General features: G+C 65.0%; 3 protein-coding genes across 11 annotated transcripts; 2 read left to right on the forward strand and 1 right to left on the reverse strand.

Annotated features, from left to right (window-relative positions):
* The first annotated feature begins 81 nt into the window (after positions 1 to 81).
* SNX17 (sorting nexin 17) lies at positions 82 to 8,851 on the forward strand. The gene is made up of 15 exons (XM_064448481.1): positions 82 to 261; positions 3,537 to 3,611; positions 4,024 to 4,141; positions 4,543 to 4,607; positions 4,786 to 4,896; positions 5,319 to 5,409; positions 5,608 to 5,695; positions 6,080 to 6,149; positions 6,267 to 6,359; positions 6,500 to 6,703; positions 7,065 to 7,187; positions 7,280 to 7,357; positions 7,549 to 7,623; positions 7,970 to 8,011; positions 8,099 to 8,851. The coding sequence occupies exons 1-15, from the start codon at positions 202 to 204 to the stop codon at positions 8,216 to 8,218; spliced, it is 1,413 nt and encodes a 470-aa protein (XP_064304551.1). The 5' UTR covers positions 82 to 201; the 3' UTR covers positions 8,219 to 8,851.
* A 103-nt stretch (positions 8,852 to 8,954) lies between these two features.
* On the reverse strand, positions 8,955 to 13,690 carry ZNF513 (zinc finger protein 513). Of its 6 annotated transcripts, none has more exons than XM_064448478.1 (4): positions 13,562 to 13,690; positions 13,385 to 13,486; positions 10,367 to 10,957; positions 8,955 to 10,137 (listed from the first exon to the last, which is right to left on the reverse strand). In XM_064448478.1, exons 1-4 carry the CDS (start codon positions 13,599 to 13,601, stop codon positions 9,386 to 9,388), a joined length of 1,485 nt encoding a protein of 494 aa, XP_064304548.1. In that variant the 5' UTR covers positions 13,602 to 13,690; the 3' UTR covers positions 8,955 to 9,385. The 6 variants fall into 6 exon arrangements, with proteins under 6 accessions (XP_064304548.1, XP_064304547.1, XP_064304549.1 ...); XM_064448477.1 differs by having other exon boundaries at positions 10,367 to 10,960; XM_064448479.1 differs by lacking the exon at positions 13,385 to 13,486 and having other exon boundaries at positions 10,367 to 10,960.
* Positions 13,691 to 13,749: 59 nt separating this feature from the next.
* On the forward strand, positions 13,750 to 22,593 carry LOC135312749 (E3 ubiquitin-protein ligase RNF19B-like). 4 transcript variants are annotated; one of them, XM_064448470.1, is made up of 10 exons: positions 13,750 to 13,888; positions 15,788 to 15,879; positions 18,204 to 18,822; positions 19,311 to 19,501; positions 19,809 to 19,959; positions 20,443 to 20,605; positions 21,056 to 21,170; positions 21,364 to 21,501; positions 21,813 to 22,005; positions 22,094 to 22,593. In XM_064448470.1, the coding sequence occupies exons 3-10, from the start codon at positions 18,380 to 18,382 to the stop codon at positions 22,308 to 22,310; spliced, it is 1,611 nt and encodes a 536-aa protein (XP_064304540.1). In that variant the 5' UTR covers positions 13,750 to 13,888; positions 15,788 to 15,879; positions 18,204 to 18,379; the 3' UTR covers positions 22,311 to 22,593. The 4 variants fall into 4 exon arrangements, with proteins under 4 accessions (XP_064304540.1, XP_064304541.1, XP_064304544.1 ...); XM_064448471.1 differs by lacking the exon at positions 15,788 to 15,879; XM_064448473.1 differs by lacking the exon at positions 13,750 to 13,888 and having other exon boundaries at positions 13,987 to 15,879; positions 22,151 to 22,593.
* The last annotated feature ends 1,509 nt before the right edge of the window (positions 22,594 to 24,102 follow it).

Raw genomic sequence — 24,102 nt, forward strand, 5'->3', positions numbered from 1 at the left:
CGCCGGGGCCGCAGGCGGCGGGGCGGGGCGGGGCGGGGCGGGGCGGGGCGGGCGGCCGGGCCGGCCCCGGCGGGCGGTTCCGCCGGCCGCGCCATCGCGGGGGCCCCGCGGGGCGGCGCCGGGGAGCGCCCGGCCCGACATGGCGGCGCGCGGCAGGTAGCGGGGGCGCGCGACCCGGCCCGGCCCGGCCCCGGCCCCGCCATGCACTTCTCCATCCCCGAGACCGAGACCCGCGCTGGCGACGGTGGCGCCGCCTACGTGGTGAGCGGGGCCGAGCGGATCGAAGCTGTCCCGCGGTGCGGAGCGGGGCGGGGCGGCCCGCGGCCCGGTTCCGGCGGGCCCCGCGGCGGCAGCGCCCGTCCGGGTCCGGGTCCGCCGTCCCGGGGCGGGCGCTGTCCCCGCCCCACCCGCCCGGTGGGGCCGTGCGGGCCCGCAGCCCCGGCGGCGGTGGCGGGCGGCCTGGGCGGGCCGGGACCGGCACTGGCTCCGGGCGAGGCGGGCAGCTCCCGGCCGGCCGCCCGCCATCCCCAGCCGGCGCCCCGCTGCCGGGCCGGGCGGGTCTCGGCCTGCGCCACGGCGCCGGGCCCTGTGGCCCAGGCTGGCCCCCGGCGGGCTCGGGGGGTCCCTGGGGTGCGCCCCCGCAGGCGCCGCTCGGAGGGTGCCCGGAGCGTGCCCTGTGCTGTGGGGCGGCTGGCCCGCCGTGCTGCGGGCGGGGGCGGATGACGGGCACGGGTAGGGACGGCGCGCAGGGGCTCGCTGCGGGCCAGGGCCCCATCCCGTCCCTGGGGCCCGGCTCGTCTTGGCCCGCCAGCCTGTCCATCCGTCCGGGCTTCCTGTTTTGCTGAGCGCGCCGCGAACGCCCTCCAGCTTGGCAGCTCCTCCAGGAGCGGGCCCCCAGGGCGCCTGGAGGGACGCTGCTGTGGGGTGGTGATCTGACGGCTCCCCAGGTGCCAAAAGACCCCTCTGTGTCAGGGCCTGCAAGTGGCAGCGCTGCCTGCAGAGCAGGGACTCGGTGCGTGGAGATGGCAGTGCGGCCGCAGGGGCCGGGTCCGGGTCTGTACTCCCCTCTGCTCCCAGCTCAGGGCGAGGGCAGGCAGCTCTGGGCTCCATGGCCCCTTCTGCTCCAGCCCTGCAGGAAGCTCTGTGCTCTGGGCAGTGTGCTCCTCCACGCCTGCTGCCACGGGGATCCCTTGCCTCTCTCCCCTTTGCCAAGATCCCTCTCTGGGGGATCTCCCTGATCCTTTCAGAAGCACAAGGCGTTGTGTCAGGGACATGAATGGCAGTTGTGAGCTGCGGGAAGGACTACGAAGGGACCTGGTGATCCACAGGCAGCTGTGGTCGCACAAGGGCAGGAGGAGCAAGCGCCCGAGGTGTGTTTGACCCTATGCCTCTCCCTGCACTTTGCCCTCAGGTGCTGTGTTGGCTCCTTGGGTGGGGGGGAGACCTCATCCTCAGTGTCAGTGGAGAGCTCGTTTGCAGCCCTGGGTCTGGACAGGAGCTGGTGTCCCCACAGAGAACCCTGCCAGCACAGGCCCCCGTGCTGGTCCTGGGCAGGTGTGAGCACTGCCTGGACCACCCAGCATCCATTGTGGTGTCCTGGGCCCTATGCAGGGACCCTGAGCAACAGGGCTTTTGCCTTTGGGTTGGAAGGTGGTGTGAGAAGCCAGCGTGAGATCTAGCGTGTGCAGGGCCAGCGTGGCCTGGACCTGTGCCTCCGCTGACCCTGGGCAGTCCCAGCTTTCGGGGGCGAGAAGATGCTTGGGGCTTCCAGTGAGCAAAACAGCCATGGGAGATACTTGCCTGGGCTGCTATGTCCAGCTGGAGGCATGTCTCCAGCGGCTGCAGTGCAGTCCTCCTGCCCTCCCAAATACCATTCTGGGTCTGGCAGGACCTGCTCTGGCACAAAAGGGACAGCACTGTCCCCTGGGAGGACGCTGCCTGTGGCGAGGTGCCTGGGAGCTGGGGCATGGGGTCGCTGGGCGCTGTGCAGCTGTGGCTGTGCTCTGTCTGTGGTGTCAGCAGGGAGCTGAGCCAGGGCAGGGTGCAGGGCAGAGGGGACACTGGGGGCAGCAGCCAGGGACCAGCTCCGCGGTGTTGTAGTAGTCAAAACTTAGTGCTAGCATGCGTAATTTCTGTAACAGTGGAATCCCCCGCAGCAGGAGCAGTTGGCTCCCCATCTCTCTGTAGGGCTGCCCCTGAGCTGTGGGGCAGGTGAGCCCCAGCTGGGCTGGTGCCTTCTGGGGTAGAACTGTCCCAGAGGGGTTCCAGCCTCTCCCCTGGCCCGGGGGGTACGCAGTGGGGACATGTTCTGCCGGACTCACTGCAGCAACCCTTATGCTTCAACCAACCAGTGCCCCAGTAGTGCTGGGGTATGTTGCGGTAGCCCTAAGGTGGGCTGGCAGCACACGAGGAAGGAATCGCCTTCCCTGTGGCGAAGGCTGGCCATGGCCTTGCACCCCAGAAGGTGGTGGAGTGAGCCCAGGCCCGCAGCCTTTGACAGTGGGGATGTTCTGGCTATGCAGCTCTCAGCGGCTGGATGCCAGGCTCCTGCTTTGCTGGCCTGAGCACAGACTGGGTCACTGTGCCGGCCACCATGTCGCTGAGCTCACTCCTGACGTGTTGGGGTCAGCAGAACGGAGAGCCTCTGGTCCTTGCTGTGGGGTGTCCTTGCCTGCTGACTTGGGGACAGCCGTGTCCACGGGGCTGCAGCGTGGCTCTATACTCTTCCCGTGGCTGGGCAGCTGCAGGGTTATGCCTTCCTGGTGTCCATCAGACATATCCCTTGGATGCACTTGTACTTCCTGAGCAATTTTGACCATATCCACTGGGCTGCAGGAATGCAGCGATGCTTCAGAGAAGCAGCACACAGAAACCTTTCAGTGCTGTTACTGTACTTATCTGTGCAAGTCCTGGGTGTTTGATCTGTCCTTACTTGCTAATGTTTAGCCCTCGACTGCTGACAGCAGCCCCTCCTGGTCCTGGCCGTGCTGGGGGCTGTGGCCGTGGCTGCCTGGGGCTGCTTGTTGCATGCATTGGCCTCCATGGGCAGCCTTGGGGCGCGTGGGCCCTGCCCCTCTCCAGGCTGCTGGGGGTCCTGCCCCTGAGAGCTGGAGGGGGCCCTGGCCCCACAAGTCAAGTGCTTCGGAGCTGTGTGCTCCAGGGCAGTGCCTGGAGGGGGTCCAGGTGGTGGGAGGTGTGCTGCTGGGATCAGTACCTCTGAGCTGGGTCTGGCGCCTGCAAGGCAAACCCAGCTCTTATAGCAGTGTCCAGCCCGGCATGGGGCACCTGAGGGCATCAGGTGGGTCCCAGTGCTTCCTGGGGTAGGGGCTGAGCTCTGCTGACAGGCGGGGAGGGCTGGGGGTGCCCCATCTGCCCCTTAATGGGGTCCTCAGGAGCACTGCTTCTTCCTGGGCTGCAGTGGGGCTGGGTCCTGCAGGGGATTCTCCCTGGGGTGGCCCATGTGCCCTGAGCTCGGCAGGTCCCGGGGCCCCTCCATCCAGCGGATGCTGGGATCTGACTGGTGTCTCTCCCTGCAGGCCTACAACATCCACGTGAACGGGGTGTTGCACTGCCGAGTGCGTTACAGCCAACTCCTGGGGCTGCACGAGCAGGTAGGGAGATGTCCCCGGCAGTGGTGGGAGCTGCTGCCGACTGGCCCCCTCCGCGGGGCAGTGCCCGCTGTGCTCCTGGCAGGCAGGGTGCCGGGCCCTGCGGGCTGCAGGAAGGCACTGCACACTGCTGGGGAGCCAGAGCAGTGCTGGGCATCGCGCTGGCTGCGGGCAGGCATGTGCTGCCCCCGGGGCCAGCCAGGGTGTTGCTTTCTGTTCCTTGACATTGGGTGCAGGGCTCCTCTCTAGCTCTGTGACATCCTGGCTGGGTTCATGCAAACTGCTGGCTGTCCATTTGGATGAGGAGCACTGGCGAGCTCTCTGCTGCCTGCGCCTTGGAAATGTGCTGGGTGGGGGTGGTCAGAGCAGCTACCATCTCCCTGGAGGCTCTCATAGCACTCTGCTTTCTTCCCAGTTAAGGAAAGAGTATGGCGCTAATGTGGTGCCAGCCTTTCCCCCAAAGAAGATCTTCACACTCACCCCGGCAGAGGTAGAACAACGACGGGAACAGCTGGAGAAGTACATGCAGGCTGGTAAGCTGAGTCTGCCCTGTGCTGCAGCTCAGGGCTGGCTGCCTCCCGCTTGGTCACTCAGGGTACCAGGGCACTGCCCACATCTTCCTCCTCACACTGCTCCATTTGCTATGGCCCTCTTGATACTTACTCCTGGTCTTGCTCTGGTATTGGTTGGTCTTGTCCACTGGATGTCAGCTCTTCTGTCCCAGCCCCTTCCCCTTCCCTGTGCTGGCAGAGGTGGAGACCTGCTGGTGCTTCCACCTGCAGGGAGTCCGTGGCTGCCCATGTGCACATCCTACATGCAGTGCACACTTAGTCTGGGTGTGAACTCTGAGGGGCTGCAGAGTGGATGAGTGTTGGTGTGGGTCTGTGCCCCTTCCCATGTAATGCCTGACTCCGTGCTCATCTTCCACCCCCAGTGCGGCAGGACCCGACGCTGGGAGGCAGCGAGACCTTCAACAGCTTCCTGCGCAAGGCCCAGCAGGTGAGGGGGCAGGAGCTGCTGGATGTGGTGGGCTGCTGGGGCAGCCTGCGCGGGGGTGAGTGCCGACCACCAGGCCAGGCGGCGCGCGCTGGGGCCCTCGGACTGCGGGGCAGTCTGAGCGGCGCAAGGGTGGTCAGCGGTGGAGGGGCTGGCGTGCTAATCCTGTTTCTCTCTCCAGGAGACACAGCAGATACCCACAGAGGAGGTGGTGCTGGAAGTGCTGCTCTCCAATGGCCAGAAGGTCAAGGTCACCATCCTGACCTCGGACCAGACGGAGGATGTCCTTGAGGTGCCAAAGCTCTTGTGCTGGGCAGGACCAGCTCCTCCTGCTGAGTTCTGTGGTTTCCCACACGTGCAGGAGTTCCCTCAGCCTGGCAGCCCCCCAACCCTCCCTGTCCCATCTGTACCCCAGAGCAGGGTTGCCTTGCGGGGCTGAAGAGCAGTAGAGCTGGAAAGGGTGTGCTGATGTGCTTGTGCCCCTCTCTGGGCCTAGTCTGATGTCAGGAGGTCTGATGTCTCATGGTGGCAGTGATCTCCCGGGCCCTGCTTGTACACTTGCACCCCCTGCCCTGGCCCCCAGCACAGCAGAGGTGCTGCCTTCCTGCTGTTGGGAGGCCCCAGGACACACACAGGCTGGATCCTGCTGCGGGGTAAGGATGTAGGAGTGTTGCCTCTCGGAGGGAAGTGGTGACCTCCTGCTCTCACACCCAGGCGGTGGCTTCCAAGCTGGATCTGCCAGATGACCTGGTCGGCTACTTCAGCCTCTTCCTAGTGAGAGAGACCAAGGATGGAGCTTTATCCTGTGAGTAGAGCATGCTGGAGCCCCGTGATGGCTGTGGTGGGATGTGCCCTGCCCCAGAATGAGAGCTGTGTGCTTGGATGAGATGGTCCTGCCCTGGGTGGGGGGATCCAGTGGGCCACCCCAGGGCACCCTGGCTGGTGGGGGGTCCAGTGGGCTCCTGCTGCCCTGAGCCACTGCTGAGCTGCTGTTTCCCTGCAGTCGTGCGGAAGCTGCAGGAGTTTGAGCTGCCATATGTGTCTGTCACCAGCCTGCACAACTCCGAGTTCAGGATCATCCTGCGCAAGAGGTGAGCAGCAGAACCGGAGGGGAACCAACTGCTGGGGCAGTGGGGTGGTGTCCAGGGCTCCCTGCTCTGCAGAGGGACCCCTCCCCTCCTGCCATTGCCACCCACAGGGTGCTTTGGACCCTAGAGACACACCTGTGCGCCCCCAGCCATGACATGAGGCTGGGCTGCCCTGCTGGGCTTGGCCTCTCTTTCTGCTTTCTCAGACATGGCTCTTCCCGCTTCTGGCAGCTGCTTGAGAGGGAGCATGGTGCATGGCCACTGATGGGTACCGGGGGAGCTGGCCAGAGAGCCAGCCTGGCACCTCGCCCCAGCGCAGGGGGCTGTTTTTGTCCCCATCACTGCTAGGAGCTGAGGAATAAGTTGACCCATGTGGTTCCTTTCTAGCTACTGGGACTCCTCCTATGACGATGACGTAATGGAGCATCGTGTTGGGCTGAACTTGCTGTATGCACAGGTGAGGGTCAGTGCGGCCCAGCCAGGTGAGGAGGGGCACCGCACCCCTCAGCTACAGCTGTACAGGGTCTCAGGTGGCTCTGGGCCCAGATGCTCACCGGCCCCTGCTTCTTGGTAGACGGTGTCGGACATCGAGCATGGATGGATCCTTGTCAACAAGGAACAGCACCGGCAGTTGAAGTCCCTGCAGGAAAAAGTCTCCAAGAAGGAGGTAGGGGAGGGCACGATGTTGTGACTGGAGCAGTCCTGGCACTGGACTGGCGCCGCTCCTGTGTGAACGTGGGGTGCTGAGTCTGGGAGGTGTGGCGGGAGGGTGGCTGCCTGTGCTGAGCTCCCTGGCTCTGCCCGCAGTTCATCCGCCTGGCGCAGACCCTGAAGTACTACGGCTATCTCAAGTTCGACCCTTGCATCACTGACTTCCCCGAGAAGGGATGCCACGTCGTTGTCAGTGCTGGCAACAACGAGCTCAACTTCCAGGTGCGGCTGCCGAACGAGCAGATCAAGGAAGGCAGTTTCAAGGTCACGCGCATGCGGTGCTGGCGGGTCACGTCCTCGGTGAGTGCCACTTGCCTGCGAGGCCCTGGGGAGCAGGGAGGGCTCTGTGGGTCTGGTGGGACCCAGCTGTGCCGGGCTGCTTTGGAGGCTCTCCCCAGGAAAAGTGCTGGCTGTGTTGCTGGCTTCCAGCCCAGCTGCCCTGAGGAGGGTCTGAATTGTGCTTTGGGGCTGAAGGGGTCATCGGTGTGAGGACATTTGAGGGGGCCATTGCTGTGAGAGGACCTGATGGTGATGGAAGGCCAGTGGGAGCTGGGCAGAGTGTCCAGCACCCACCTGGGGACTGCCCTCTGCCAGCACGGGGGCCTGGGAGGCTGGCCGCTTTCCCTCTGCAGGCTCCCGGCCTCAGCATGTGGCCTTGCAGGTGCCGATGAGCAACGGTCCCTCAGGGAGCAGCCCAGGGAAGTCTGAGGTGAAGCTGGAGTTGGCTTTCGAGTATCTAATGAGCAAGGACCGGCTGCAGTGGGTGACCATCACCAGTCCACAGGTAGGGCTGCCTGCATACCAAGGCTAGCAGTGGACAAGGATGGGAGCAAGGTGGTGGTCTGGGCTTGGCATGGTGACACCTGTCCCTTGCAGGCCATCATGCTGAGCATCTGCCTGCAGTCCATGGTGGATGAGCTGATGGTGAAAAAGTCTGGAGGAAGCATCCGCAAGGTGAGGGTTGGGGCTGGATGTTGCCTCTGGGGTGGGATCCCATCCTGCCCTTGTGACTCCCCCGCGTCCCCAGGGCCGGGCCCTGCTTGCTCTCCTCAGGATGAGGCCAGCTGAAGGATCCCCAGGGGCCTTCTTAACCTCTGGAGCCGCCCCTGGGGACCCTGCTGTTGAGCTGAGCTCCTCCCCTGCAGATGTTTCGCCGGCGGGTGAATGGGGCCCTGCGGCGCTCGGACAGCCAGCAAGCTGTGAAATCACCCCCGCTGCTGGTGAGTGGGACTCTGCGGCCCTGCTAGTGGAGATGACTGTGACCATGGGTTTTGTTGTGTGTTGGGTACCAGAGCCCACCACCTCAGAGGTGCTGCTGTCCCCTCGGCAGGGCTGGGACAAGCCCTGAGGACAGCAGGGCTGTAGTGCCCCACTCCCATAGCCCAGGGAAGTGCAGTCCTAGACCCATACCCAGGAACCAGAGCCCTTGGGGGAAGGAAGGGATGGTGGCCTGGCCTCATCCCAGGAGGGTGAATGGTGGCTAAGGGTGGGGGGACGGCAGGTGGTGGGAAGGCTGGGCAGCGTGTCCTGCCGCCTCAGTGCTGCCTGACGGTGCTGTCTCCGCAGGACTCGCCCGATGCCTCCCGGGAGCCGATGGCCAAACTCTCGGTGAGTTGTGTGTGGGCGCACCGGCGCTGTCACCCTCGGACCGAGTGGGGGGAGTGATGGTCCTCCTAACATCTCGCCTCTCTGCAGAGCAAGCTCACTTCTGTCAGCCTGCGAGGGATCAGCCACTCCAGCTCTGCTAACGATGTGGGCGCTAACGACTTCCATGGCAATTACGCCTTTGAGGGCATTGGTGATGAAGATCTGTAGTGCCCCACGTGCTAGGACAGAACTGGCACGAGGGCCTTCGCTGAGGAATGTACGACCTGCAGACAGGTTGCAATCAACGTGCCTCTCACCTGCTACATCCACCTTCCCCTGCTCCCCCAGGGCTGGGGAGCTCACCCCAGCCCACCGTTGCCTTCAGGGTGGGGGCAGCTGAACTCCTCCTGCTGCTGGCTCCAGCTGGGAGAGGGCTTATTCCCAGGGCGGCACCAGTCCAGCCTGAGCAGCATGCCCAGGCTGAGCAGCGTCGTGGACCCTGGCTCAGCGTGGGGGGGCAGAGCTGCTCCCTCCCCAGCCGGGAGGGCCTGGCCTGAGCACCCAGCTGTGCAGGAGAGCAGCTGCCCCAGGTGGCTGGGGCAGTGGCTTGGCCGCAGCGAGCAGCCCTCGTGAGGCTCCATAATGCCAAATTAGCATTTAGGTTTCTGCTCAGAGACAGACTGCAGTAAACTGTCTCCAGGGGGCTCTGCGCAGAGCCCCCTCTCTAACCCACTCATAGACTCCTGCGTAATCTAGGCTTGTAACCACGTATCTCCTGCTGCTGAGACCAACCAGAGCATTAATGGACAGTAACCGATGTTTACACGTTGCAATGATGATTAAAATGGATCCTGATTGGTACTGGGCTGTCTGTTCAGGGGTGGCCCCTGTCCCTCCCCTCCCTGCTCACTTTGCCAGCCCCATGGTGCCCTCTCCCAAAGCAGAACAAGGTCCCCAGGGGGAATAGCAGATAACAAAACTTGACTGTTTAATGCTTTTATACACAATATAAATTACACTGACTGGCATGGCAACAGCCATGGAACCAGTCCTGTTTCCCCCTCCCCCCTTTTCCCCAAACTCTGGCAGAGGAAGGCTCCAACAGGCAGGAACTGCCGTCGAGGGTGCCTGGGGGCACAGCACCACTGCTGCTGAGGCAGGCACCCGAGCTGTTGGTTGTGGCTTCACCCTGCCCGGGCAGGATAGGGCTGCTGGAGACCCTGGTGCACCCATGGGCCCTGCGGAAGGCAGCCCTGAGCCCCCATGGAGTCTGCTGCCCATCCCTCCCCCAGGGAGGGCAGGGGCTGCAGCCAGCAAGTGGCTGGGGTGCCCCAAGGCTGAGGCACCCCAGGCCCAGTGCAGGGCCAAGCCCCTGCAGTCAGGATAAGTGCTGTCTTAGGGCAGGGCTGTGCCCACGGCTGGAGGGGCCAGGAGGGCTTTGGCATTGCGGGGGTTTACCCAGCTCTCAGCCGTGTGGCCATGGATCTTCTGGTGGCGCTTGTAGTTGTCCCAGTGGCCAGTGGTGTAGGGGCAGTCCCGGCACTGGAAGGGCTTCTCGCCTGTGTGCCGCAGCATGTGCCGCTTCAGGTTCATGCTCTGGTTGCAGCTGTAGCTGCAGAGGCTGCACTGGAACGGCTTGTCGCCCGAGTGGATGCGCCCGTGACGCTTGAGGTTGGCCAGGTTGCCGCAGGCGTAGTCGCAGAGCTGGCACTTGTAGGGCTTCTCACCCGTGTGCACTCGCTGGTGCCGCTTCAGGTTGTCAAGGTGGGCAGAGGCGTAGGGGCAGAGCGGGCAGGCGAACGGCTTCTCCCCACTGTGCGTCTTCATGTGCCGCGCCAAGTGGTTGGGGTAGTGGGTGACGAAGGGGCAGAGGCTGCAGGCGAAGCCTTTGTCCCCAGTGCCCTTGCGGGGGCTGGCGCCCGGCTCAGTGCCCAGCACTGCCAAGCTGCAGCGCCCACAGACCTGCTCAGCCAGGCCCTCATCCTGCGCGAACCCGTCGTCCAGCACCAGCCCACACATGCGGCACGTGAAGGGGAAGAGCAGCTCGGGCAGTGCAGCTGCCTCCTCGCCCCGCAGCCGAGCACAGCCAGGCAGGAAGGGGCCACTGCCACTGCCCACGTGCAGGCTCAGCTCCGGCAGCAGCGGCTCTGTGGGACAAAAACAGGCAGGGCTGTGAGCAGGGCAGCGCAGTGCTGGCAGGGCTCAGCTCCACAAGGAGCCCTGTGCTCGGGGGGCGACAGTGCCCTGGCTAAGGTTGCTGGCACATGCCGCCACACCTGGCACAGGCTGATGGCAGGACGTGCCCCTTCCCCATCCCCAGGGCTGTGCCGTGGGGCTCCCCCCACAGCAGCTCTCCCCTGCACCCCCCGCTTTTACCTGGGTCCTTGTCCCGACGATGTGACCCCTCGCCTTCAGGCAGGCGGTGGCTGAGCATGTGCCGCTTCAGGTTGCGGCTCTGGTTGCAGCGATAGTCACAGGCGGCACACTGGAAGGGCTTGTCCTGGCTGTGGACCCGTTCGTGGCGTTTGAGGTTGCCCAGGCTGCTGCATGCGAAGCTGCAGCATGTGCAGCGGTAGGGCTTCTCCCCAGTGTGCGTGCGTAGGTGTCGGGTCAGGTTCACCAGCTGGGCAGAGGCATAGGCACACTGCGGGCATGCAAACGGCTTCTCTCCGTTGTGTGTCTTCATGTGGCGCTTGAGGTGGCTGGAGTAGTGGGAGGCGAAGGGGCAGAGCTGGCAGGAGTACACGATTCGCTGGCTGCGGCCCCCCTCGGTGCCGGCACACTGCAGGCAGCTCTGCCCCAGGTTGGCAGCCAGCTGCAGCCCGCACTGGCGGCAGGGCAGCGCTGCGGGGCCGGGCTCCCCGCCCTCCTCGGGGTCGCTCTCCACACTGAGCTGCTGGTACCCAGAGGAGCAGTCGTCGTCGCTCAGTGCATACGCCGGAATGGCAATCTTCCCCACCAGAGTGTCTGCTGAGAAGAGTGTGGGGATGGGACGGTGTCAGCCTGGCTGGCCCAGGCACAGCCCCTCTGCTTGTGCCACCAGCCCCAGCAGGGACCGCAGCCAGAAGGGGCCAGGCAGCTGCACCCACCCTAGCAGCCTGCAGGAGCCCACCATGCTGAGCACAGCGGGGTGACAAACCCCACCCTACTGCAGGGCCTGTCCTGGGCACGTTGGGAAACCCTGTCGCCACCCCTGCGGCTGGCCAAATGAGGTTTGGCTCATGGCCAAACCCCTGGCACCAGGAAGGGTGGGCAGTGAGGGGCACAGGGGCAGGTTGGGCACCCACAAGCACTCCTGGACCTGGCTGGTAGGAAGCAGCAGTGGTGGGAAGGTGTTGAGCACAGCCTGACCCAGGCAGGAGGGCTGGGTGCCCATAAAGCTTGCTCCAGGCCCCACCTCACTGTGCCACTGCCCCCGCCCTGGGGATGGCAGCTGGTCTTGCTCCCACAGCCGACACCTTGGGGCTCCAACACCAGCCCCCTTCCATCATGCAGGAAAACAGGCCCTACCCAGCCCACCGCAGCACCACTGTCCCATGGCAGTGTGGGGAAGTCTGTACCAGGCTCTCAGAGGGCACTTCTGCTCCCCAGCTGGGCACAGACCCATCCTCCCACAGCCGCTGGGGTAGTCCCTGGGCCCCAGGAAGGGATGACAGAAGCAGCGTCCACTGCCCTGCAGCCGCCTCAGGCCAGCCTGCTAGCCCCGTGCCCCAGACGTGCCCCCAGGCTGGTGCTCAGAGCCAGAAGGGCAGTGACGTGCAGCTGAAGCCTTGCCACTACCAGCCTCAAGCTGTGCCCAGCTGTCCCATGCTGTGCTGGACCTGGAGCCCTGGGGCCTGTGAGACCCAACAGATACCCACCACCCCAGGAAACAGCCTGTACCATCCCCTTTGCTGCGGCCCACCCGGCGGGGTCCAGCTCTCAAAGCCCCAGGCAGGCGGAGGGGTGAGGCTGCTCCCACAGTGCAGGATGGGGCAGCGCCTCCGGCCTCTGGTCCCCTTTCACAAGGGCTGCCTGAAGTGCAGATGCCAGAACAGGGCATCCTGCAAGGGCCTGGCTATTGCTGGGGGAACCCTCAACCCCACCTCAAGCCCCACACTGAGGGCCTCTCCTGCCTCCTCAGCTCAGGCCCACAGTCCAGCAGTGCCACAGCATCCCTGGAACACCGTCCCCTGAGCGTGGCTGCCTGAGCTGCCCAGGTGGGACAGTGTGGCCCATGGGGTGAGGACAACGATGTGGCTGGTGATGGCTCTCCTGACCTCCTCAGTGGGCCCTGAGGTGCCTGGTCCTGCTCCCCAGATGGGGCTGGTGGCTGAGAGCAGAAAGGAAGGTATTTCTGATGGCAAAAGGTCTGCTGAAGAGAATAGCTTTCAGCCCTCATAGTGTCCAGCTCCCAGAGCTGCTGAGCAGGCTTTGACCCAGTGCTGGGATCTGTGCACAGGCTGTGGGGAAGCGCAGCCCTCAGAGCAGAACCCCACCTGCCCGGCAGCTGGGACCGCGCCTTGGCACGAGAGTGGGAGCTGCCAGCATGGCCTGCCATGGCTACAGAGCGTGCAGACCGGAGCACAGCCCTTGTGAACAGCGAGGTGACAGAGCCACAGGGGTCAGGTGGGGTCTGTGCCCCCTTCTCTTGCCGTTGAGTATGTCCCCATGTTATTCACTGCTCACCATCAAGGGTGGCGAGTGATGCTCCCACTGGTCTTTGTGAGGCACCTTAATGGAGCTGGAGCAGCGTTTGGTCCCTGGCTGCCCCACACTGCAGGATGACCTGGAGCCCATTGTGCCACCAGCTGGGCAGGCACTGGTCGGCCACACAAATGGGCGGTGGGGCCCGCAGGGCAGGGGCTGGTGGAGAGGCAGCCCCAGCCCAGCTCTCTGTGGCCCGAGCGATGCCAAGGGGTGGTGGTGGGGCAGGACCCCGCAGGGCCAAGGAAGGCCCCGGCTCCCAGGTGAGCAGCAAAGCCCTTCCTGGTGGCCCGGGGAACTGGGGCTGCTGGGCAGAGGAGCATGGACGGCTCTGAGAATGAGCCTGGTGGCGGCACCAAACGCGCCTGGGGAGCCTTACCGGGAGGGAGCGCTTGGGGGGTCAGTGCCAGGCTGGGCAGGGCCGGGTCCCCTCGGGCGGGAGCGGGGTCCCGGGAGGGGCAGGCCCCTGCCGGGAGACGGGGCCTCACCCCGCGGGGGGCGATCCGGGAGGGGCAACACTCCCGGGGACGGAGCGGCCGTCGAGTGGGACCGCTCCCGGGGAGGGCGGCTGCCAGATGGGGCCGAGAACGGGTGCCGGTACCGGCAAGGCCGGGCCGCGTCCCCGCCCGGCGGCACTCCCGGAGCCGGGACGCCCAGGACGGCCGTCCCCGCGGGGCGCCGCTGCCGGGCCCGGACGGCGGCACGCACCTGGCGGTCCCTTCTCGAAGGCCAGGCCGCGGCCCAACAGCAGGTCGCCGGGCAGCACCAGCGCCGCTCCTGCCGTCTCCTCGGGGCCGTCCTCGGCGTCCGCTGCAACACACCGAGCGCCGCGGGTCACGGCCGGGCCGCCGCCGCCGCCGCGCCCCGGCCCCGCCGCGCACTCACCCTTCACCGGCTGCGGGTGGCTCTGCTTCCGCCGGGGCATCGTGGCCGGCCCCGGCCCCGGCCCGGCCCCGCCGCCCGCCCGCCCGCGGCCCGCCAGCCGCCCCCGCCAGCCCGGGGCGGCCGCCGCCGCCCCGCCTCGACCGGGCACTTCCGCTTCCGGCCGCCGCGGGGAGGGGCCGGAGCCGGAAGCGAGCGCGGCGCCCCGGACGCGGACCGGGCACCCGGAAGCGTGCGAGCGGTCCGCCGCCGCTCGCTTCCCTCCCGGAAACACGCCGGCCTCTCCTCCCCGGCATGCGGCGGGGGGGCTCGGGCCGCGCCGCGGGAGAGGCAGGCGGGGGCTGGGCCGGGCCGGGTCCCCTCGGGCGGGAGCGGGGGCCCGGGAGGGGCGGGCGTCTGTGGGACGGGGGCCTCGGGGGCGGGGCGGGGAGGCGGCGGCCCCGGCGGCGCCGCGGGTCCCCGGGGAGCAGCCGCGGGGTCCGTGAGCGGGGAGCGGAGGCGGGGGCGGCCCGGCGGGGCCCGGGGCCGCGGGCTGACGGTCTGTGTGCCCCAGCAGCAGTAGCGGCGGCTGCGGCGGCGACCTCCCCCGCTGCCCCGCCAGGCACGGCCCTGCTCCGGGCCCCCGTCCGCCGGGGACAGCCGTGTGCGGGGAGCGCTGGCGGGGTTGGGGGTCCCGGCCAGGCAGCTGCCGGGATGAGGGGTCGGTGCGGGTCACTCACGGGGCCCTGCCCTGCGGAGCCATGGGGGACAGCGGCACCTCGTGCAGAGGAAAGGGCTGAAGGAGCAAGGTGTCCGCGTAAGGCAGCTGCAGGAGGGAGGTGGAGATGAGCCACTGGTGGGGGGTTGAAACGGCTTCTCTGTGTGTGTCACAGATGGGCTTGTAGAGCTGTGGAGGCTCTGGGGATCCTGGCAGAGTGCGGCTGGGTGGTCCAGAGCCCACACTGCCCTGGGACAGTGGGGCAAGGTGGAGACAGGCTAGAGAACGGGCATGCAGGACGACACTTGAGTAGTGATGAGCGGCAGCGCTCCAGTCTTCCACCACTTTGGTGCTTCCAGCGCTGAGATCCTTTCAGCATGATGAGGGCTCTGGGGCTTTTGGGAGTGCAGAGAAGGATTCACAGTCCTGGCCCATAGCCTGATCTCCAGAGGCGACTGAAACCATCCTTTGGAGACAACCACAGGGGTCCTGCTCCCTTGTACTGTCCTGGGGAGTGGAATGAGTCCAGTCACGGATCACGTTGCCCAGAGGAGTTGTGCAATCTTTGTCCTTGGAGGTTTTCAAGACCCAAGTGGCATAAAGCCCTTAACCACAGTGTTGACCCTGAAAGGGGCAGGAAGATGGAATGGAGACCTCTTGAGGTCCCTTTCCACCTGAATTATTCTGTGTTCATCGTGACCCCATGGGAGCTGGCTGCCCACAGCCAGGCATGCCAGGAGAGGCAGCTGCAGAACAAGCCCAAAAGTGGCCCCAGTGTTGGGGCACTGTGGCAGTGCTGTGGCTCCTCTGCAGCCATTACCTCTGCCAGTCTTGTCCCCACGATCACAGCTCTCTCAGGGACCACAGAGCTGAGCCCTATTGCCTGGTTCTCCCAGGAGTGCGTGTGGGTGATGGGCCCCCATGCGATGGAGCTCCAGATTTCACGTGGCATGTCCCTGTGGTTCATAACCCCTCCTTCCCAGAAAATCTCCAGTTTGCATGGCTTAGCTCCCAGACACTCAGGCATGCTCTGACCCTGCCAGGCAAGGAGCCGGCTGGGCCCCAGGGATGTTGCGATGGCTCCTCATGCAGGCCAGTCACACCTCTGCTCCCAGGGGAGATCAGCTGTCTCGTGCTGTCACGTTTCGCTCTGCTTTGGTTGGTTTCCTGCAGCTTCCATCTCTGGTGTCCCAGCGTTGTGCATACTGCGGACATCCAGGGCTTTGTGTCCTGCTTCTTGGGGAGGAGGGCCCCTGATTACCCTGCTCAGGGACTTGTTCGGCCCCTCTCCAGGGATGGCTGGTGTGCAGCTGTGCGTGTCGGGGGCAGCAGCCCTGCTCTGGCTCAGCTGTACCTTGTCCTTGCCCTTTCTGATGCCTAGGTCCCTGCCCAGGATGTGGTCCCCAACTGCAGGACTCAATCTGCCGTCTCTGTGGCTCCATTAATAGAGCTGCGTGTCATGGCCAGGTGACCCTGGGGGTGTGAGCTCCTGCTGTTGAGCCTTGTCACGGGTAGTTTTTGTTTATTTGCAGGTCCCTGAGGGAGTCAAATATGTTGGACTTTGTGTCACTCCCAGGGGACCCATGGCCATGCCGTGTCGTCAGCAATGATTCCCTGCTGACAGGTACCTCGGGGCCAGAGGATGGGGCTGCTTAGATCCCTGCCGGTGCTTCTTTGCGTGTGCTGTGCAGCCCCGGCCGTTTAGTCAAGGTTATCGCAGCCCTGGTGCAGCAGCAGCACAGACCCTGGGTGTCCGCTGGCGGGCTGGCCCCACTGGTCGGGCAGCTGATGTCCACGGTGTCGGTGCAGCCGTTGCTGCTGCTCTGGCACTGGCTCCTGCTGTTCTGCCAGCCAGAGTGCGCAGTGATGGCAGCGGTCACCCCAGACAGTGGTCCCACTGCCCTCCCCGTGTTTGAGCACGTTCCTTCCCGCTCTCCTCCTGCACTACCTCCCACTCTTTAACAACCATTTAAATCCAATCTCAGCCCAATTTCCGTGAGCTCTTCAGTTACCACCTCATTGGAAAGTGCTTCGTCACCTGGGGTGACATGCTGCAGCACCTTGCTTGTTCCCAGCAGAGCAGATGTAATCAGACTGCTCCGTCTTACCTGAGCCGTCACTAATATCTGCCTCTTCCTGTGCCAGTGCTTTTGCTGTTCTAGCTCTGCTTAAATGGAAAAAACAGCAGAGGCTGTTAGAGGTGGAGGGATGCAGCGATGCTGTGGAGGTGTAAACTGTAGGGTGCAACGTTTTGGGGTCTAGATAAGGAAGGAGCAAGGGGAATGATGAAGGGACTGACCTTGCTCTCAGGAGGGGTTATGTTGTGGCCCTGGACTCGTGAGCTCTGACTGAGATTTACCTCCTCTCTCCTGTAATCACCTGGCTTCTGGTCACTTAATTAACTGGCTCTTGGGTCCCTTGGCTTGGTTGTCTCTTCTACAAACTCAGCAGCAGCTTGGGCGATGCAGCTTTTAGTTCAGCACCTGGGGAGTGGGGAAGCACTGGTCAGAAGTAGCTGCTCCCTGTGAGGCTTCAGGTCCTACTGCCCTGGGTTACAGGGCACATGGAGGAGCTCTCTTCTCCCAGGACAGTTCAGGATCAAACCTTTGTGGAGGAAGCACTCTCTCTGTGGCAGTGAGACGTTTACTGCTCTCCTATGAGCTAATCCTGAGGAGGAGTAGTGAGTGATGGCAGGTTTGATTTGCCCCCAGTTTTCCTGTGGGGTCCCTCCCGCTAGCCATTGCTAGGAGCTTCCCAAGGCAGGCTGGGCTAAGGAGCTTGTGTCTTCAGCGGCAAGCACTGGCATCCAGCTGGACCAAGTCTGTGCCTCTTGGGCACTTGAACTCCAGTGGAAAGTCAGAGCTTCAGCCATGTCTCTCCTTGGAGTGGAGAGGTGCAGAGGCTCGGGGTGGTGAGAGGTGTGACTATTGAACTGCCCTGTGTACACACTGGTTGTCACACTGTTTGCCACTGCCTTCCTTCCAAAGACCCCTGTCTTTCCCTCGGGGAATTTGGGAGGTCCTGTGTCTCTGGACTTTGACGCTGAACCGAAGGAGACAGGATGGGGCAGAACAGAACTGGCTCGGGGGCATGTGGGTGGCTGGAGACAGGCTGTGGTTGCATTACCCAAGCTTAGCGCGGGACTGGTCAGCCTCAGCACTGTCACCCAGGGCCTTCGGGCCAACGTGGGGACGGGGCTGGACATAATGGCTGGAGGTGACCATGGTCACACTGACCACACAAGAAGCGGTTGTGGGAGCTCAAGGTTGGGTGCTTTTGTTCTTGCCTGTAGCCTGGTGGGAGGGAGCAGGTCAGCTGGAGATGTCGAGCAAGGACAGGGTCTGGCCACTTGCTCAGGGCAAGGGTGGCTGCGCTCTCGTGGGGACCAGGCGCAGTGCTGGGGCTGCAGGAGGTGGGCAGTGTCCTGGGCCCTGGCAGGGCTCTGCTGGCAGCTGTGTCTGCGGCTGGTCCGCGGGGAGCTCGCTGGCTGGTTCGGGGCGGGCTGCTGCACATGCTGGGCCGGTGCGCGGCACGTGGGAGCTGTTCTGTGAAGGAGGTGGCAGACACCGGAGCAGAGAGTGAAGCACCTCGCTCTGGGCTGTGGGCTGTGACCTGCCAGAGGAGGGAAGTTCTGGGGCAGGGGGCTGAGGTCTCCATGCTGCGGGGCTCGGGCCAGGGCCAGGGCACTGCTGGCAGGGCTGGCCCTGGTGCCCCGGACCCACAGGGATGGATGGCTGGGACCGGGTCAGCCTAGGGGCTGTGAGGAGTGCTGTGGGCTTGTCCCAGAGCTGCCAGGCTGTTTCCCATGGTGCAGCCACATGGATGGTCCTGGTGTCCGGCTGGGCAGCGAGGGCCGTTGGCAGGCTGGTAGTGGTGTCTCGTGGGTGCCGAGGGCCCGCTCCCATGTCCAGGTCCCAGAGCTCGCTCTCACGTGTGGTTCCTTTGCAGGTTGAGCGGTGCCAACTGCAGCTGGAGATGGTTCGGCTGCTGCCTGTGGGGAGGATGCCGGCTCTAAGGCCCAGGTAGGACCCTGGCCATGGGGGCTGCGCTGGGGCTGGCACCTCCCTTCTGCCCTCCGTAGCCTGGCAGCGACTGGCTGCCGCCCTGACCCCTGACGGGCCCCCATGGAGCAGCCGACACGGACGCCCGGGCCCCTCCGCCTCCTGGGCTTCTTTGGGAGGAAGCCACAGGCCGTCGGAGGGGAGACGTCACCGGAGCCAGAGCCGGAGGAACCTGAGGAGATGTGCATCGCGCTACCCCTGGGCGAGGGCGGGGAGCTGGTGGAGTGTCCCCTGTGCCTGCTGCCCCAGCCTCCCGAGGCCTTTCCCACCCTGGCCTCCTGCACGCACCGCTCGTGCCGGGCCTGCCTGGAGCAGTACCTGCGCATCGCTGTCAGCGAGAGCCGCGTGCAGGTGGCCTGCCCGCACTGCCCTGCCGTGCTCCAGCCCGCTGATGTCCACGGCCTCCTGGCCGAGCCTGCCCTCCGTGACAAGTACGAGGCGTTCCTCCTGCGACGGTTGCTGGTGGCCGACCCCAGCACGCGCTGGTGCCCTGCGCCCGACTGCAGGTGACCGGCTGGCCCCTTGTGCGGGGCCGGGAGCAGGGCGGTGGTGTGGGTCCCCCCTTCCCACGCTAGCGGAGGCAGTGGGCTTCCCCAGCTGGGAGCTGGTGTGCAGCAGATTGTGCCTGCATCCTTTTCCAGCCTTGATCCCCTCCTGACTTGTGTGGGTTTGGGCCTGCTCAGAGGTCCGTCCTGATCCCTGTCCTGGCTTCACAGCCTGGGCAGCTGTGTGTCTCTGCCAGGGTTGGTGCTCTTGGCCGTGCCAGGCCAGTCCGTGAGGCCCCAGGAACCCGTGTGGGTGCTGGTTGGGGAAGGCTGTGCTGCAGTCTGAGCTAGTGAGAGCGGCTCCTGGCTCTCCTGAGCAGGGGCTGCAGCTCTGGCTCCCTGCGGAACTGGGACTTGCCACTGCATTGCCTGTCTGTGCTGGGGAGGGGTCACAGGGAGGGCCGTGGGCACCACTGGCCCCCCCAACACTCACTGCCTTCTCCCTGCAGCTATGCTGTCATCGCCTACGGCTGTGCCGAGTGTCCCCGCCTCACCTGCGGACGTGAGGGCTGTGGCACCGAGTTCTGCTACCACTGCCGGCAGCCCTGGCACCCCGATGGCCCTTGTGCGCCAGCGCCGCCGGCCCCCAGCCTGGCCAGCCCCGCAGCACAGCTAGTCCCCCCGGAGGACTCGGCCCGTGGTGAGACCCTGACCCAGGGTGGGAGCAAGCAGGGCAGGGATTTGGCATGGCCGAGCAGCACAGTCAGATGCCTTTGTACTTTCTTGCATGCGGGGATACCAGAGCCAGGACAGAGCGGTCCCCACTGGCTGCCTCTGCGTGGAGGCATGTGCCAGCTGAGCTGGGGGTGTGGAGTGGGGCCTTGCTGTGCCTGGCTCACCCTGACACCCATGGGCTGGGCTGCAATCCTGGGGCAGGATATAGGGGTGGACCTGCACTGTCCTGTCCTGCCCCCCTGCATGCCATCTCATCTCCTTCCCCCTGCCAGCTGAGGCTGAGGACATCAAGGTCTGTCCCCGCTGCAGTGCCTTCATCATGAAGATCAATGACGGGAGCTGCAACCGCATGAACTGCACGGTTTGTGGCTGCCTCTTCTGCTGGCTGTGCCTGCAGGAGATCTCTGACGTGCACTTCCTGAGGTCAGTGCGGGGCTGTGGGGCCGCTGGGAGCCATGGGGTGTGCTGGGGGCTGGGGTGGAGGGGCTCCCAGGGGCTGAGGGGTGGTTGGAGGAGCTGCCCCTGGGCTGAGCTGGGAGTGCTGTGATGCTGGGTCAGGGCCGGGTCCATGTCAGGAGCTGTGGGGCTAGGATGGGGGGGCAGCAAGTCCCTGTACATGACCATGTACAGCCAGGTTTGGGGCTGGCTGGGCTGTGGGTCTGATCAGTGGGGAGCAGTGTGGTCTGTGCTGCTGGGTCTCGCAGGGCTGGGGGCTGAGGGCCAGCTGTCAGCACCCCATGGGGCTGTCCCACGTGGCAGCCATAGCTCAGGACTGGGAGGGGGGAATCTGGCTTTCTGCTTCCCTGGAGAGCCCATGGGCGCCCCTCCAGAACAGGGGCAGGCTGTGCTGGTGTCTGCCTGCCCCTGCGCAGGAACTGTTGGCCCAGCCCCACTCTGTCCCCGCAGCCCCTCTGGCTGCACCTTCTGGGGGAAGAGGCCTTGGTCACGGACCCGGAAGACCCTGTGGCAGCTGGGCATGGTGCTGGGGGCGCCTGTGGTGATCTCCCTCGTCGCAGGCATCGCTGTCCCTGTCATTACCATTGGGATCCCCATCTACATGGGTAGGAAGGTACTGGCAGGGGGCCCTGGAGTCCCTGTGGTCCCGCTCCCCGCTGAGCCTGGCAGCCTATGGCCTCAGGCCTGGACAGACACCCAGTACTCACCTCTGCCCACAGCATGTCCCTGTGCCACCCCTGACTCTCCACAGCCCCTCCTTGCAGGGACCCTCTCTGCTGCCCACCCCAACACCCTCCACCAGTGAGGGTACTCTCAGCTGGAGAGGTGGGGATTGGGGTGGGTGAAAGGAGGAAGGGGTCTGGGTGTCCAGGGGTATTTTCCAGGGACACCTGAGCTGTAGAGGTGGCACTGTTGTGACTGCCTGTCCCTGAGGAGTGGAGGGGGTGTCCCAGCAGCTGCAGCTGTAGCCAGGGCTCTGCCGGGGCTGGGAAGAGGCCCTGTCCCTGGGGGCTGTGCACTGAGATCTCTGCAGAGCCCTTCACCTTTCCTGCTTCTCCTCGAGGTGCTGGGCCAGAGCCGGAGGAGCAGCCTGTCGGGGTGCCAGCAGTGCCTCTCTGTCACCAGCAGTGTCCTCCTCTCTCTCTTTGTGTCCCCCATCATAACAGCTGTTGCTGTGGGTAAGTGCGCTGGGCCAGGGCTGAGGTCACTGCCTGTGTGCTGGAGAGAGTGGGGCTGGGGCCTGGGGGACACCGCAATGGAGTGTCTCCAGGGGGGATGACTGAGACCTGGGGCACCGGGGCTCCACCCAGGGGGGCAGGCCAGCTGGGGCTACTGGTGGGGGCTGGACAACAGCTGCCTGTCTGCCCACAGGAGTTGGCGTGCCTCTGATGCTCACCTACGTCTATGGGGTGGTGGTGCTGTCACTGTGTCGGAGCCGCTGGGGGTGTGGGGGCGGCCGCAGCCCGCCTGGGGATCTCGGTGTGGTGGAGCTGGAGAACCTGACCAAGCGTAAGTCCCGTGCTGCCATCCGGCTGCTGGCCTGTCCCTGGTCCTGCCTTGAGGCTCTGGCTGTGACATCTGTGGAGCTGGGAGCTCCCTGTGGACTCGTGTCCGTTCTGCCCGTGGCAGTACCACCTGGCAGTACCCTGGCACACCTCTGCCCCTGCAGGGATGCTGCATGCTGGTGTCCTGGGGCAGGCAGGTGCTGTCCAAAGCAGTCTGGGAGCAGCTCATTTGCCTGGTGGGCTGTCCTGCTCCCTGCTCTGACGGGGGGCAGTCCTTGTGGACAGGGTGCTCAGCAGCACCTCTCCCTCCACCAGTGAATGAGCTGTGGTCGGTGCTGCCCAGCCCCAAGGGGGGCGAGGATGGAGTCCCGGACACAACCACCCCCTTCCCCAGCAGCAGCTGTAGCCCGCGCCACAGGGCGGTGTGGAAGGAGCAGGACAGCCAGTCAGCCGGCACGGTGGCCCTCGCGGGGAGCATGCTGAGTGAGGGCCAGGACATGTCCTACAGGTGAGCTGGGGCTGCTGTGAGGGGGAGGCAGGGGGGACTGGCACGGCCCCTTCCTAACAGCCTTCCCCACGCCCGCCGTACCGGGCAGAAATATGGTGACATCCCCCTTTGGGCTGCTGCCCTCGAGCCCTGTGTTTGTCTGCAGGGAAGGCATCAACATCGAGGTGGAGGTGTCGATCGAAGCAGTGCCACATCCTGCCCGGGAGCAGAGCCTTTGCAGTGCGCTGTCAGGGCAGAGTCTCTCTGGGGACTCCCTGGGAGACACCAGTGACAGATGCAGTGCCGTGGGTGACCCCCCTCACTGAGCGAGACTGTGCAGCAACCTGGGGGGGAGACCCTTGAACCACACAGCCCCCACGTGGGCTCCCACCTGCCACTGACACAAAGATCCCTTGCCCTGCTGTGGCAGAGCTGGTCACCCTCTGTGGGGCGCAACCAGCCTCATGAACTGGGTCCCGGCCATCCCCAGGCTGGGCGGGCACTGACTGCGCTCAGTGCTGCCTGCACCCTGCGCCCAGCCCCATCCTCCCCTTCCCCAAGGGCAGGCTTGAGCATTGATGCTGCTGGGAAATAAAACTACTCTCCGAGGTTCTGTCTCTCTCCTGTGGCAAGAGCCACCCCACAGCACAGCCCACATCACAGCAGGCTCCGATCCGCGGTACGGTCCCCTGACGGGTACTGCAGGAAGCCAAGCAGGTGGGGCAGGATGAGCCCAGCCCCGTACAGTGGAGCAGGCAGCGGGGACAGGTAGGGCCAGGGAGTGGGAGAAGAGTGGGGATATTCCCTTGCGCAAACACCCCGGGAAACAGTGCTGCGGGTGCAGGACCAGCGCAGCACATGGCTGGCCAGCCGCTGGGAGGGTGGGTGTTGCTGCAGACCCTCAGCCAGCAGCAAACTGAGCAACTCGGGTAGGGGCTGAGACCTGCCCCAGCTGGGCTGGCCCCCGGTACACAGTGTGGCACCCACGGATCCTGTGTGCCCCCAGCCACCTTCCTGGGGGCAGCACATAGCTTCTGGCAGACAGACCTCGAGCATGGCACAGGACAGCTGCAGCGGGGTCCCAGAGCAGCCCCTGAGGGTGGGAGGCCGTGCAGTGTGCCAGGGCAGGCCTGGGAAGCGCACAGGTATCACCGTGATGACCTGTGTCTGTATATGTGTGTCCCTTCGTGCCCCTGGCTGCTCCTGCAGTGTGTGAAGGGCTCCCAGGGCTGTTGGTGAGGAGGGCTGTGCCCTGGGCCAGCTGTGGGTGATGATGCTTTAGCATGTGGGGTGCTGCAGGATGGGGACCTACCTTGATCCTTGTTGTGAGGGGCACTGGCTCTAAAGCAGGAGAGAAGACGGTGCTGAGGGTCCTGTGGCTTCTCCCAGCTGGAGGAGGCAGCAGCAGTGAGGCTGCCTGCAGCACCCGGGCCCCCACAGCTGCTCCTCTCCCCGGTGCCGCTGGGATTACAGGCCCCCACGCAGCCCTGCGCTCTGCATGGGGTAGCCCCTGGCTGGGGGCCACGTTAGCCCCCAGCCACCACCACAGCTGTGGTGTGCCGTGTCCTGCCTTAGTTTCCCTGCACACCCCGTGGGATGCTGGCACAGGCTGCAGGGCTCCCATTTCTCTGTGCGGATGAGGACAAGGCAGTGGTGGCCAACCTGATGCCTCCGTGCGCAGGGGTGGTTGTGGCCTCCCACCCTGCCTGTGGGCAACCAGGCTGCCCCTGAGGAGTGCCTGTGGCATTGGGGTGGGGGCAGCTGCCCCTGCCCCCAAGCTTCTGGGGCCAAGCGGCATGAGTTTGTGGGTCCCAATCCTCACCAGGGATCCATCCTGCAGCCAGGCCAGCGTGGAGGGACCGTGTGGTAATGCCACAGGCTGTGGGTGGGCACCCTGAGCCAGGTGGGGTGCACCGTCTCAGGCAAGTGGGATCCTGCCCATGACCAGTCTGGCGCCACTGCAGCACCCTCGGGACAAAAAGCTCCTTCTGAAAATTTAGCTGCTTAAAGTTTAGCAGAGTCTAGCAGCATCTTACAGCACATTTGCAGGGACTGGTACTGATTGGGGTGGGCGGGTGCTGCTTACCCCATTGCCCTTCCCCAGCCGTGGCTGCTGTG

Source organism: Phalacrocorax carbo, chromosome 3 (assembly GCF_963921805.1).
Source record: "Phalacrocorax carbo chromosome 3, bPhaCar2.1, whole genome shotgun sequence".
Taxonomy (NCBI): domain Eukaryota; kingdom Metazoa; phylum Chordata; class Aves; order Suliformes; family Phalacrocoracidae; genus Phalacrocorax; species Phalacrocorax carbo.